The sequence below is a fragment of the Lepidochelys olivacea genome (genome assembly GCF_965140295.1).
Source record: "Lepidochelys olivacea isolate rLepOli2 genome assembly, chromosome: 15".
NCBI classification, from domain to species: Eukaryota; Metazoa; Chordata; order Testudines; family Cheloniidae; genus Lepidochelys; species Lepidochelys olivacea.
In genome coordinates, this window is record NC_140425.1 from 34979773 (window position 1) to 34995280 (window position 15508).

General features: G+C 41.5%; 1 protein-coding gene across 4 annotated transcripts in view; it reads right to left on the reverse strand.

Moving 5' to 3' along the window:
- The window catches only part of LOC311531817 (solute carrier family 2, facilitated glucose transporter member 11-like), a 33010-nt gene that overhangs the window by 3685 nt on the left and 13817 nt on the right, over positions 1 to 15508 (reverse strand). For all 4 annotated transcript variants that reach the window (XM_084649566.1, XM_084649565.1, XM_084649567.1 and 1 more), the window contains 7 exons: positions 13773 to 13902; positions 12231 to 12379; positions 6778 to 6965; positions 5664 to 5774; positions 5453 to 5554; positions 3004 to 3079; positions 1168 to 1295 (listed from right to left, as the gene is read on the reverse strand). In XM_084649566.1, coding sequence (XP_084505692.1) covers positions 1168 to 1295; positions 3004 to 3079; positions 5453 to 5554; positions 5664 to 5774; positions 6778 to 6965; positions 12231 to 12379; positions 13773 to 13902 — 884 coding nt within the window. The remainder of the gene's footprint in view (positions 1 to 1167; positions 1296 to 3003; positions 3080 to 5452; positions 5555 to 5663; positions 5775 to 6777; positions 6966 to 12230; positions 12380 to 13772; positions 13903 to 15508) is intronic.

A 15508-nucleotide genomic window follows, 5' to 3' on the forward strand; every position in this document is an offset into this window, starting at 1 on the left:
TTGAGGTAAGGGTCTCTTGGTCCCTTCTGTTGAAACTGTTCCACTGTGGATTAAATAATGAAACAGTGACTGGGCGAGAATGTGAAAGAATGACTCTCTAGTCCAGTGGGTTCAGGCACCCACCTAGAAGGTAGGAGACCCTATGTCATGTCCCCCTGCTGCAATGACTCCTTATATATCCACAGTGGAACAGCTTCAACAGGAGTGTCTGAGGACCCACCCACCCCCCATTAGACTTTTTGGTAGCTCAATGGTTAGCATACTCTCCTTAGAGGTGGTGTGAAAGACCTTCCCTCCCCCACTGCTACAGAAGGGGGAACTCAACCTGGCTCTCCCAAATTCCAGGTGAGTACTCTAACCAGTGGGCTAAAAGCTATAATGTGGATACCACCATCACTCCCTCCTATAAACAAGACTTAGGCACCTAGGTAACTTCATAGAGTCCACCCTATGTAAATACTTATTCTGAGAACACATGTCAATTATTTGATATTTTTTAGGGTTGCACGCAAAAGAGTTTCTCAGTTCAGTAGGCAGTATCTCTTTTCAGTAGTGTCTCTATATATTGAATTTCTTTGCAAGACCAAGTAGAGTAACTGAAATGATTAGACTAGAAATGGAATTTGGCAACATGTATTGTCTTCACTAAAATAATATCTCTCTTGACCAAAGATATTTTCCATTGTAAGTGATTGTCCTCAACTGAGTTTGGACAAATGTGGTATGGCCTCAAATAAGAAGTAAACCATTTGTTACAGAGGTATTACCTCTTTCTGATCTAACAAGCTAAGCAATAACAAGAGATGCTGACAGGAGATGTGACCTATGAATCTCTGAACTTGGTGAGAATTCTTTATACTTTTTCTTCAATTTTTTCTCATCATAAACCTAACCTGGAGATTAGTCCTCCATATGCAGTCTGACTTTATTGTCTTCTATTGTGTGTTTTTGTATTATTTGTAGATATCTAAAATAAACTTGCCTACTAAGAGTGACTGACTCTAATAATACCTTTGTTGAAGGAGAGTTTTCACTTATCTTAATCTAAGCACTAAGTTCTTTATTGTATAAAGAAGAGCAATTTCTGTGTCTAGGAAAATTTCTCTGCAAGAAGTCAAGTGAACATGAGGCAACTGAGAGAAGATAGTATATGTAACGGATACATACCACTATAAAGGGGAAGAGCATTCCTATTGTGAAGAAACTCAGCCAACTAACAGATCCTCCTATCATGTAAGCAGCAGGACGTGAAGACTGGGTAAATAATTCAGCAGTCAATGTATTTGTTATACCACCTGGGGATCGATTTCAGAAACAGAACAGATTCTTAGGGTAAGTGTGCATTTTCAGGGAAAGTTTCAAGCAAAAACAAAAGAAAATGGTTGCTTTTGAATGTGCCATTAGCTGACCTGGATGTAAAAGATATAGATAGATCTATATATAAATCCTTTTTGTTAACCAAATTTTTTTTTTGACACTTTTTTTGGTCCAGATTCTGATAACCCCTATTCAGAGTAAGGTGTACCCTTTTACAGAATTCAGAGTAACAGCCGTGTTAGTCTGTATTCGCAAAAAGAAAAGGAGTACTTGTGGCACCTTAGAGACTAACCAATTTACCAGCAGGACAGTGGGGTGGGAGTAGGTATTGTTTCATATTCTCTGTGTATATATAAAGCCTGCTGCAGTTTCCACGATATGCATCTGAGGAAGTGAGCTGTAGCTCACGAAAGCTTATGCTCTAATAAATTGGATCACTTTAGATAAGCTATTACCAGCCGGACAGTGGGGTGGGAGTAGGTATTGTTTCATATTCTCTGTGTATATATAAAGCCTGCTGCAGTTTCCACGATATGCATCTGAGGAAGTGAGCTGTAGCTCACGAAAGCTTATGCTCTAATAAATTGGTTAGTCTCTAAGGTGCCACAAGTACTCCTTTTCCTTTTACAGAAGTAGTCTTATTAATTTCAATGGAACTGCTCAGAGAGTAAGGTACAACTTAGCATGAGTAAGGGCCCATTAAAAGTACAATGACAACAAGCCTCATAGAATGATAAGACTGGAGGGGACTTTGAGAGGTCATCTAGTCCAGACCCCTGCACTCAAGGCAGGGCTAAGTATTATCTAGACCATCCCTGACAGGTGTTTGTCTAACCTGCTCTTAAAAATCTCCAGTGATGTAGATTCTACAACCTCCCTAAGCCATTTATTCCAGTGCTTAACTACCCTGACAGTTAGGAATTTTTTCCTAATATCCAACCTAAACCTCCCTTGCTGCAATTTAAGCCCATTGCTTTTTAACCTCTGAGGCGAGGACAACAAAAACAAATTTTCTCCCTTCTCCTTGTAATAACTTTTTATGTACTTGAAAACTGTTATCATGTCCCCCTCAGTCTTTTCTTCACCAGACTAAACAAATCCAATTTTTTAATCTTCCCTCATAGGTCATGTTTTCTAGACCTTCAATCATTTTTGTTGCTCTTCTCTGGACTTTCTCCAATTTAGCCACGTCTTTCTTGAAATGGGGCATTCAGAACTGGATATGCTACTGCAGTTGAGGCCTAATCAGGGTGGAATAGAGCATAAGAATTACTTCTCGTGTCTTGCTTACAACATGCCTGCTGCTATATCCCAGAATATTTTCTTTTTAGTTTTTGTTTTTTCAAGTGTTACACTGTTGACTCATATGTAGCTTGTGATCCTCTATGACTTTCTGATCCCTTTCCACAGTACTGTATACTTGCTTCCTATGTGGTTTGGGTGCATCAAAGATACCAGAATGAAGGCCACTTCATGGCCTTGAAGAGAGCATACAGTGAAGGAATGCACTGTATTGGTCATATCATCCTATGCCATTCTGTGCATTTGGGTTGTCTTAGCCGGAGCATCAGCATCCCTATAGGAAATATTAGCTGTCTTGCTTACACTACAGACAATATTGGCACTATTTTAGAGATGATACATTTTAGGCAATTTTATAAACAAGAGTTCATGAATGTGCAATACCTGGACCTAACCCAAAGCTCAGGATGAAAGCAAATATAGATGCCATGCTCAAATGAGGCACCCAGGGGTACAGCTCCTGAAAAAAGAGCATGAAAAGTATTTAGTTCAGATTTCAGTCATCAGGTCTTAACATTTGGCTTAAAGTCAAGTGTTTAGCCTTTGAACCCATAAATGACTTTCTGAATAAATAACACAAAATTGGTTACTGACTCAGATAATAATTAGCTTTCAATAAATCAAACAAGTGTCTTCGAAGAATGAGAAAGTCATGTGTATTTAAATTAATCCCTGCTTCTTAGTATACTACAGTGTATAAATGAAAAAAAGTTTCAAATCCCACAGCTTGCCATATTTTGTTGTAAACTGATCAAATTCCATTTAGTCACTATCAGCCATTAATTGCTAGTAATAGCCAATTTCTTCTTGTTATTGCTTTTAAAGCAATAAAATACACTAGTCAATCAATTTCACAAATACTTAGTAGTGCTTGAGTCCCCATTGTTAGTAATATTTATAATTAGTAGGTGCAAAACTTTCCTTTAAGTCTGTAAAATCAAAGTAAAATTCTGTATTATTACTAGGTTTCAGAGTAGCAGCCGTGTTAGTCTGTATCCACAAAAAGAACAGGAGTATTTGAAGCGCCTTAGAGACTAACAAATTTATTAGAGGATAAGCTTTCATGTACATTGGCCAAACTGGACAGTCTCTACGCAAAAGAATAAAGGGACACAAATCTGACATCAGGAATCATAACATTCAAAAACTGGTAGGAGAACACTTCAGCCTCTCTGGCCACTCAGTAACAGATTTAAAGGTGGCAATTTTGCAACAGAAAAGCTTCAAAAACAGACTCCACCCAGAAACTGCTGAGCTTGAATTAATATGCAAACTAGATACCATTAACTTGGGTTTGAATAGAGACTGGGAGTGTCTGGGTCATTACACATATTGAATCTATTTTCCCATGTTAAGTATCCTCACACCTTCTTGTCAACTGTCTAAATGGGCCATCTTGACTATCACTACAGAAGTGTTTTTTCTCCTGCTGATAATAGCTCATCTTAACTAATTAGCCTCTCACAGTTTGTATGGCAACTTCCAACTGATCTTTGTGTGTGTGTGTGTGTGTGTGTGTGTGTAATATATATTTACTATATGTTCCATTCTATGTATCCGATGAAGTGGGCTGTAGCCTATGAAAACTTATGCTTTAATAAATTTGTTAGTCTCTAAGGTGCCACGAGTACTCCTGTTCTTTTTGTATTATTACTAGTTTAACTTTAATATAGTTTTATCACTGTTTAGCCTCCCACAGTGGAGCCCTATAATCCCATGGGCAGTCTATTATCTAAGTGTCATTAAACACATAAGTAATGTGTACAAACTTTCTAGGCCCGAATAATGAAATAACATTTATTTACATTAAAAACACAAAGGTTAGTATGATGGTGAAGCAGCACACTTATCAGAGGCATATGAATGAATTTAGCTGTATAAAACCAATTTTGTGTTGCATGTATTTTTGATAGCCTCCAATCTTCCCTTCCTTGCTAGTGTTCTATCTTTATAGGGGCAGAATTAAGGCAGTATAAGTACCTTAGCTGTGAACTTCCATACTTACAAGTATCTTAGTTTCTTGTAAATTTAAACATAAATGTGATTTGGTTGGCTTTTTAGTATTTCTTTCTATAACTACAATATTTGTACAGGACATTTACAGTTAAGTGACTGAAATGGAGTCTCAAACTTAACTTTTTCTTTAGGTAGTATTTTATCTGGGGATTATTATTAATTTAAAGTTAGAAAGTATATTTTGTCATTATTTAATCCTACCAGCATTAGACACAGAGCTCCAGAATTTAGACTCAGGACCAAATCTTGTATGATAGCATTGTGATGTTGTTTGCAAATACGCTATTAGGTGCCAGAAACAAATTCAGAACTCTTGGGAATCCTGTAGTCAGTGCAATCAGAGGTTATTGGCTGTTAATCAATGTAATTCAGAACAAGGATAATCTGTATGAAATAGCAACTTCACAGCTGTAAATTTAATGTTTTCTGAAGGACTGCTATAGAGTAATAAGATGTCAGGACCCCATGAGCTTTTGGCCAATATTTCAAAAGTGACTAGTGATTTTGCATTCCTCGGTTTTTGAGTGCCCAATTTGAAACACCTAAGAAAGTCCTGATCTTCAAAGAGGAGGAACAGAGTTCTTTCTGAAAATTGGGCACCTTTAGCGATTTTTCAGTGCTTAAGCTGAGACACAACAATTTTTTTAAAAGTTTGGTCATGACCTACATTATTGTTTAAACTGTGCAACTCTTGCTCCTTCTCTGACGGCCAAGAGAGGATGTTCTCCAACGTTAAAAGCTCTGCTGCTCTATAATCTCACAAATTTTCAAACAAACAGTATTGCATTTCATGGTCCACATGAGTGCTTCTTAATACCTGATACGTCAGGGAGAATGTTAACACTATGCACCAAAAGCTCATCAGGGTGTATCCTCCAATGATGAGCAGTCTTCTGCCCATGTAGTCAATCAGCAAACCCTGTGGACGGAATATCACTTTCTCAGTTAACACTGATGCCACATTCCCCCATCTCTCTTTTTCTATAATAAAAACAACAGGTATGGTAGAAGTAGAATTTATCACTTACGCAAGTGAGGGCTGTAAGGCATTCACAAGCTCCTGTGCCCAGAGTAATGTATGGAATTTTTTCTGCAGGGATCCCAGCTTGTTTAAAAATGTAACTTGCATAGAAGTAAATCTGCAAGAAAATATCAACAGAGCTGTGCCAATGTGCTTGAGCAGTGAAATCATCAGTAACAGGAAGAATTGGGCTCATACACTAAGCAGCCTTTGAGTAAATTGCATCCTAAATTTACTCAAATTTACTAACCATTACTAAATTAGCATTACTAAAACCATGAAAACAAAAAGGGAAATCTATAATTCAATCTCTCGGTAAATTTACTGCTAACAAAAACAAATCTGATAGTCTGAACATTATCTTGTGAACAATATAAGAAAGAGTTTGCCTGAGCTATGATACATTCTAGTGTGTGTGAAAGATCACACAAAGTGTGCAGCCTGCACTTCCACACACAGTTGGAGCGAGACCAGGGCTAAGGCACATTAGTTCAGAGACCTAGTGGGAGCCCTGCTTATTCTGCAATCTGAACTCCAACCCTGCTTCAAGAGGCAAATGGGTTCCCCTTACTGTGTTAACCTAGAACTAGAAGTAGACCTCAACTTTAAAAAAAACAAAAACATCCAAAACATAAAACCAAACCCAAAAGTAATTTGTCCAAGGGAAAAAAGAAACAGGAGAGATTCAGTCATGAGAAGTGAAGCAAGATGTAGTAACTTAAGTTTTGCTGTTTATGCAACATGAGAGGGGATGATGGAGCTTTAATCATTTTGTCAAATGCCAATGACATAAAGACAAGCACTAGTAGGGCTCTTGCTCCAGGAAACCTACATATTATGCTGACTTTGGATAGAGAGAGTTAAAAAACAAAGCAAAACAAACTTCCACTCTATCATCCAAATTTGGCATTAATATTTCCTGATATTTTCAGTTGAATGAGGCTTTTCCCTATCGCCATCAGTAAAATAAAGATCCTCTCTCTTCTCCTATACCCTGTGCTCTCCATAGCTCCTATATCAGAGTTCCCTGTTTTTAACGAAGATCAAAGCCAGATGGAAATTAGACAGGCAAAACTTTAAAACAAATTGTTTGGCTTCTGAATAGTGAGGAATTCACTTACAGCATTTATCCCACTGAGCTGCTGGCCCATAGTCATCACAATCACCGTAATGAGCTGCCACTTTACATTGCGATCACCAAATAGTTGCCACGGTTTCTTGGGTTTCTCCCCGTTTAAGGCAAAACGTTCTCTCTTTATATCTTCCATCTCCTCGTGGTAGTGCAAGGGCCCATGAAAACGCTTCAAAGCTAATAAGAAAAAATGACACGATATCTCCGTATGCCTCACCATACTTCCAAAACGACCTTAGACTCTGAAAATCCATCTATTCTCCTCTGTGAGCTGACCTTTGCAGGGATCTGAGCAGAAACTGTGATTTTTTCAAGGGAAGCGGGGAGACAAGCCATTATTTTATTTTGGCGGGGGGGGGGCTGTTTGGTGGAGGTTGGTGTCCATTTTTCTTTTTGAATTTTTTTTTTGGGGAGGGGGGAGATGGAGAGAGACTTAATTGAACTATTTACACAAGGAGCATAACCCATATTTTAAAGTGTTTTCCTAATAGAAGCATTAGGCTCCCACATCAATCTGTGAATGAAAAAAAAGGGGGGGGGAGGTTCTAAACAGCTGAAAGGGAAGTACTGAGTACGTCACATCTCTTGTTATGCCAATTGTTATGTTGTGCCAATGGAATATGTTTAATGGACTAAAATAAAGAGACAGAGACATTTTCCTGTGTGAGCTCTTTTGAGAATGTAGTGCTTGTCTGGTTTCACCCACACAGTTGTAATTGAGGCATTTAGTGCACTGGAGGAGGTTGTGATAGGCATGTGTAGGATCCATGGATCTTGAAAGGTGTGTTGTATGCAGTGTTGATCATGGCAGCAGTGGAGGTATGTCTGCACATTTTGCATCTGTTGTTCTGGCAAAGTCTGGTGATGCTTTGAGTTGGTGTGTCCTGGTCTGTGGGAAGCTTGCTTCTGATGTTGAGCTGGGGAGGTTGGGGGCTTGTTTGAAGGCCAGAAATGGGGGTTCAGGAAAGGCTTCTTTCATGATGAGGTCCCCATCAAGTATGGGTCGTAGTTGTTTGACGATTCCCTGTATGGGTTCCAGCAAGAGGTGGTAGGTGACTACTGGGGTGTGTGGTCAGAGGGGGTTTTATTTCTATATTGAAGCAGGTTCTCTCGGGATATTCAGGTGGCCTGTTCCATAACGTGATCTACTTCTTTGGTGGAGTGTCTTTGTTTAGTGAAGGTAGTTTTAAGTGTGTTCAGGTGTATATCCCAGACTTTCTCCACAGAGCATATTCTCAAATCCAGAGGTCTTCATTTGATCCCAGAACAGGAACAAAAGGCTGATGGAATGTAATCCTTTGTTCCTTGCTGTTCTTTTATCAGTTTAAACTGAAGATCCAGATCCAGATCAGGCTATGTCTACACTACACAGCTTTTAGCAACATAGCTGTATCACTACAGCTGTGCCACTAAAAGTCACGCAGTGTAGCCGCTGTTTGTCGGCTCTCCTGGTGACAAAAAATCTTCCACCCTCAACGAGCGGCATTTGCGTTTTGCCTTCAACATTGGTTCTCCACTTGTAAGGTTACTCCCTTCTCTTCATATGCCAATATATATATATGCCTGTATCTGTAATTTTCACTCCTTCCATCTAAAGAAGTGGGTTTTTTACCCATGAAAGCTTATGCCCAAATAAATTTGTTAGTCTTTAAGGTGCCACCACTATCCTCATTGTTTTTGTGTCAAGTTTGTGTTATGATGCGTGGACTTCACCTGCACTTTCATGGGACACTTGGCACCTGTTGCATTAGGACTCCTTCATTACTTTTTGGAATTTGAACAACAAGGAGAATAGGTTTCAGAGTAGCAACCGTGTTAGTCTGTATCCGCAAAAAGAACAGGAGTACTTGTAGCACCTTAGAGACTAACAAATTTATTTGAGCATAAGCTTTCGTGGGCTACAGCCCACTTCATCAGATGCATAGAATGGAACATATAGTAAGAAGATATATATATAGTGTGACAGGGTTGGGCCAGATGGCTATAGGAGAGTAATAGAAGGCAGATATATTAGCCCCAGGCTAAGTAGGCCCCTTTTCCCTGGGTAAGGTAACAGGGAAGGGTCCAGAACAATCAGGAACCTTCTGGAGACAATTAAGACAGACTGATTAGAACACCTGCAGCCAATCAAGAAGCTGCTAGAATCAATTAAGGAAGGCTAATCAGGGCTCCTGGGTTTTAAAAAGGAGCTCACTTCAGTTTGTGGTGTGCATGTGAGGAGCTGGGAGCAAGAGGCACTAGGAGCTGAGAGTGAGACCGCGGACTGTTGGAGGACTGAGGTGTACAAGCATTGTCAGACACCAGGAGGAAGGTCCTGTCCTGAGGATAAAGAAGGTGTTGGGAGGAGGCCATGGGGAAGTAGCCCAGAGAGTTGTAGCTGTCGCACAGCTGTTCCAGGAGGCACTCTAGACAGCTGCATTCCACAGGGCCCTGGGCTGGAACCCGGAGTAGAGGGAGGGCCCAGGTTCCCCCCAAATCCTCCCAACTCCTGGTCAGACACAGGAGGAGTGGACCTGGGCTGTGGGTTCAGAAAAAACGGCCAAGCTGAGGGCTGCTGTGAAGCTGCAAGGCGAGCAAATCCACCAATAAGCGCAAGACCCACCAAGGTAGAGCAGGAATTTAGTCACGAGAGATAGATAGATAGATAAGATACACTTACATACAGAGAACATGAAAAGGTAGAGTAAGAGGCTAATTAATTAAGGTGAGCTATTATTAGCAGGAGAAAAAACACTTTTGTGGTGATAATCAAGATGGTCCATTTAGACAGTTGACAAGAAGGTGTGAGGATACTTAACATGGGGAAATAGATTCAATATGTGTAATGACCCAGCCACTCCCAGTCTCTATTCAAACCCAAGTTAATGGTATCTAGTTTGCATATTAATTCAAGCTCAGCAGTTTCAAAGCCCAATGCCAACTCTGTCCACATATTTATTCAAGTGACACCATCATAGGACCTAATCAGATTAGCCACTCCATCAGGGGCTTGTTCACCTGCACATCTACCAATGTGATATGTGCCAGGAATGCCCCTCTGCCATGTACATTGGCCAAACTGGATAGTCTCTATGCAAAATAATAAAGGGACACAAATCTGACATCAGGAATCATAACATTCAAAAACCGGTAGGAGAACACTTCAGCCTCTCTGGCCACTCGGTAACAGATTTAAAGGTGGCAATTTTGCAACAGAAAAGCTTCAGAAACAGAGTCCAACGAGAAACTGCTGAGCTTAAATTAATATGCAAACTAGATACCATTAACTTGGGTTTGAATAGAGACTGGGAGTGTCTGGGTCAATACACATATTGAATCTATTTTCCCATGTCAAGTATCCTCACACCTTCTTGTCAACTGTCTAAATGGGCCATCTTGATTATCACTACAAAAGTTTTTTTCTCCTGCTGATAATAGCTCATCTTAATTAGCCTCTTATTCTACCTTTTCATGTTCTCTGTATATATGTGTGTGTGTGTATATATATATATCTTCTTACTATATGTTTCATTCTATGCATCCGATGAAGTGAGCTGTAGCCCACGAAAGCTTATGCTCTAATAAATTTGTTCGTCTCTAAGGTGCCACACGTACTCCTGTTCTTTTTAAGGAGAATAGGGTACTTCCTACTTGAAAAGAGCTATGGCTAATAATTCTGAGACCCCATATTTCTCTCACACATAAGATGTCAACAGAAAAAATGGTATTTAAAAGGTAACCAAGACTGGAGGTGTAATGGAATGCCAAAATGGATCATACCGTTCAGCCACTATGTGACACAGTGTGTAAAATATCTTATTTAAGCTAACCTCAGCCATACCTGGCAGAGCATTAAAGGATCTTATAATGAATACATCTGGTGTGTATCTTGCTCAGAAGAAAGCTCTGTGACCAGTCCATATCTGGGCCAGGAGCACCACATGGTTTTCCAGATGATAAACATCCAAACAGTTTAAAACTGGAGGCTTTGCTTCAACCCGCTATCACATTCCTTTTCTTTTCTTGGGATGGCCAAAAGAAGCAACCAGCTCTCAAGAATTAATTTCCCCCATATTAACTCTTATAGCAATAGACAAGCCCCCCCATGGTTTTTTTTGGTTTGTGGAATGACCATTTCTTAAAGTTTATAAAAATCCACATTTGGCTGAATAGGAAGTAACAGGCCATATTGGCGATCATGCTTGCAGTAAATCCTGAGTGTTCTTGAAGTACTACAAACCCCAAAAATTTAAAAACCATTAGACTAGCCCAAAATCATAAGACTTTGAAGTATATATTGTGGGTTGTGGTCTGTCTTTTGAATTTCTAATTCCCCATGCTCACCCCCATTATGTGGGTGTGCCAACTCCCCAAATAATTGAATATGGTGATTTTGTCACCTGCTGCAAGAGCTCTCACTGGCAGCCTGATGGCACAGAGATCCAAATTCTTCCTAAACCCAAACATTCAAATTAATTAATTCTGTGATCTATACATCTGCCCACTTACCCCAGCCTGCAATTATTCACCCTCCCACCTCTTCTCCTCCTGCAGCTCTTGCAGTTCTTCACTCCCGTCTCTCAGGAGAGGGGTTGGCAGCTGTGGTATGGTCCTCTTCTCCCCCTATCCAGGCCTAACGGGGCAGCTCGAGAGGTCCTTTACCCTCTCTCCAGGATGGGAGGGAGAGGAACAGGGAGCAGAATGACCCATTATTCACAGTGGGAGAGAGAGGAGGAGAAAGCGGAGCTGTTGTGAACTGCTTAGCTCTTTCTGCTCCTCCCTCCCCTCAAGTGGTAATGGCATAAGTTGCTCCCTCCCCTAACCCAAAATGTCTTCTGGGCTCCTGAGGCAAGGGGAGAGCTCTGCCTGCTTCCTGCAGCAGCTCTGATTGGCTGCTCCTCCCCAGGAGGCAGGCAGGCGGGGAAGACAGACAGACAATCAAACGGATTTTCCCCCAGGCCAGCTGAAATGCAAAGGATTGCTTCTCAGATCATCACAGACAGGCTCCAGCCAATTCCCACCTGGAAGAGTTGGCAACACCAGTCCTGCCATGAACCCATTTCTTTTGATGGCCTGTCCGACAGACACCTCCTGCCTCTCCTTCCTGCCAGTTCCTAACCCCTTGCCACGGCAATGCTCAACCCCTCGCCCAGGCAGTGCCCAACCCCTCCTGCAAGGGACAGTGGTCAGGATATAGGCCCAAAGAAACTAGCACGGAGCTCAGAGGGAAATGACCTATAGCCAGGGGGATTTGAGCAGGTAGATGAGGTCAGGTGAGCCAGCAGTGTCAAGGCTGTGAGCCTGCTGGGAAAGGAACATGAGCTATCGGGTTTTAGGATTCTCTTGAGAGAAGGAAGGGAGATGGGACTTGTACAGGGGAGATGAAGAGAAGAGAGAGGCGTGATCTATGTTAATCTTGTGGTTTCCTAGGGACAGGAGGAGAGAATAAGTGCTGTAACTTACCCTTGGTGCATTTCGTCTCATCCCCTCTGTCGATAAGAAGATACCTGGGACTTTCAGGAAACCAAGGGAGAAAGAATAGTTGGGCTAATGCTGGGAAACAGCTGCTGGAGAGCAAGAAAGGCCAATATTTTTCTCCACCAAGTAATTCCCTGAGTGAAAAACAAAAAGAAAAGTAAGTATCTGCTAGTGGCCTTTCAGTGCTCTGCTAGAAATGAGATGCTGATCCTATCAAAAATAGTCTAGTTCCTAGGTGAAAGGTCTCCCTGTTTCAAAAGTCACCCATTTCTTGTCAGTGTCAACAGAGAGGCAAGAGAATTAATGGCATAGGGAGAATTAACTACCTCTTCACCCCTAAACTAGGTACTACCCACTAAGCGTTGGGACACATCAACAGGGGAAACTTGCCCTGCTGTTGTCTATGTTGCACTGTTTCTAAGGACCTCAGCCTCCAGGACCTGCCAAGCCAGGACCTGCCAATAATGTGAAATTAAATTTAGAACAAGTAAAAACATGAGGAATTCATTCCGCTTATGCCTGGGACCTGCATCATGATGTATTTTGGGCAATGTAAACTTGTTAAAAATGCAATGGGATTTAAAATATTAATAGCTGCTTTAAAAATGTTAACAGACTAAGCTAGAAGGACAAATTCTTAAAAGTGGCCCCCTTACCCTTGTGATCCTTTTAACTGTGTAGTATTGGTATAGGAAAGCACTGATGGCACTTCATACCTACAGTGGTCAGTGGGGGAAGAGGAGGTCAAGAGTTGGGGATAAGGTAAAGGAAAGGAGACTTCAGAAGGTTCTGGGTACTAGAAGGGAGAAGCAGCAGACATTGTGCTATTATGCAGAGTACCGGATCCAGCAGAGGCTGATATGACCGCTGGAAGCCTTTGGTAAACTTAATGAAATAAATTTTTAATTTTATTATCCTCAGATCAGGTTCTGTGTCCCTACGCTCTGTTTGTCAGAAGTTGGGAATAGGTGACAAGGGATAGATCACTTGATGATTACCTGTTCTGTTCATTCCCTTTGGGGCATCTGGCATTGGCCACTGTAGGAAGACAGGATACCGGGCTAGATGGACCTTTGGTCTGACCCAGTATGGCCGCTCTTATGTTCTAACATGCAGGTCCTGCTGGTTCTATCAGGATGTCATATAAATAAATATTCCTTTACTATCAGTCCCACCCTTTTAAATTGCATGTTTCAGCTCACTTGTATTGTTTTGCGCTAAAGCTCCAGCTAGACACTTGCAGAAATATCATCTCAGCATATAAATGTATCTAATTTACAGCTGTCGCTATGGCTGACTCAGATAAAGAGAGAATGATTCCACATGGATACTCTACAGCTGGATGGATACATGATGTAAGTCACCTAGCAGTTAGCTGATCAATGTGAGTATGGGAGGGATTTTATCCCTTTCCCCCTACAGAGACAGCCACTGGAAGAAGCTGGGTGACTAATGCAGGTGACTACTGAGTTTGGTTACCTTTTAGAAGTTGGTAATTTCAAGGCACTAAAGGACTATATTTCTAACCTTAGACCAATTATTTGTCCTGTCAGAATTCCTCCAGTCAAAAATATGGAACTGCCCATGGCCATAGCACCTCGGAGATGTTTTGGGGCAACCTCCCCTATATAGAGAGGTTGCACACAGATGCCAATACCTATAGATAGAAGAGGAAACATTTTCCTGTTATAAATTAAACCTTATTAGCTTTTGACTTGGTAAATGACATTCTGTATGGACCTGTGTCCAAGGCACTTTGTCCTGTTATCATGTTCTACTTGGCAGTGAGTATCAGGGGAATGTGTTCAGCTTTGACACCCCCTTAGCAGAACATTAGCTGTTGCTGGCTTCTTGACACTTTGTAATTGCCCATTTTAGTTATCCCTAAAACTTCGAAGGGCCTGTGAATCACTTAAAGCATTCTGACCTATTTTACTGTTGAATATGTGGGACCAAATTCTTTGCTGCCAAGACAGTGAGTCATGGAACACACATTAGCGGGAATGTCCCATGATCCCTAGGATGACTTAGTGAGCTGTAGCTCACGAAAGCTTATGCTCAAATAAATTGGTTAGTCTCTAAGGTGCCACAAGTACTCCTTTTCTTTGTGCTACCATGACATGTCTTCCGCAGTAGACTGCAACATATGATGAGGTATTTTGCCTGTCACACTGTTTCCTGTTTGTAGTGTTGTTGTAACTGTGTCGGTTCCAGGATATGAGAGAGACAAGGTGGGTGAATCTTTTATTAGATATCACCTCACCTTGGGCTTGTCTACGCTACAACTTAGGTTTCAGAGTAGCAGCCGTGTTAGTCTGTATTTGCAAAAAGAAAAGGAGGACTTGTGGCACCTTAGAGACTAACCAATTTGTTTGAGCATAAGCTTTCATGAGCTACAGCTCTCTTCATCAGATGCATACTACATCTTAGGTTGATGTAAGTTACGTCGCTCAGGGGTGTGAAAATGACACACACACACCCCCAAGCACTGTAACTGACATCAATTTAAGCACTGTCCACACCGCACTATGTTGGCAGGAAACGCTCTCCCATCCACATAGCTTCCGCCTCTCGTTGAGGTGGCGTAATTATGCCAACAGGAGAGCACTCCCCCATCAGCATAGCATGTCTTCACCTGACGTGCTACAGAGGCACAGCTGCATTGGTGCAGCTGCACTGATGTTGCACAGTAGTGTAGATTAGCCCCTTAACTCTCACACTATTTCCTGACACAAGTGTCTTGCCCTGATCTTGTCTGAGTTTTTCTTCTCCTTGTTCTTCTGCCTCTATGCTACTGCTGCGAGAATCTACCCAGCCTGTTCTATTCCTTTCTCAGCCACCTTTACATCTTCCCTTTCTCCTCACAATCTGTTGCTGATTTTTTTTTTTTTTGAGCTAGGGATCCCATTGCCAATACTATTGTTTAAATCGTCACTCCCTGTACGTCAGAACAAAAGTGTTTCTTGTCACAGTCCAGGGCAACTGCACCCATATTTCCCCTCTGTGGTTCAGCAATGGCTCCCGCTCTCTGGCTACTGGCTCACCTGGCTGCCACCTCTCTTGGGTGGAAACAGCCTCTCTCCTTTCTAACTGGGATGTCTCCAGGCTGACCAGTTCCTTGCCTGCACTGTGTTATTCCCAGCAGAGACAGACTGCTCCACCAGGCCTGCTTGCTTTCTCTTCAGAGATGGAGGATAGTGTGACTGCCCAGTTAGAGTTATCACACAGCTCTTCGATACACAAGCCTCTTTTATTCTTAAGGT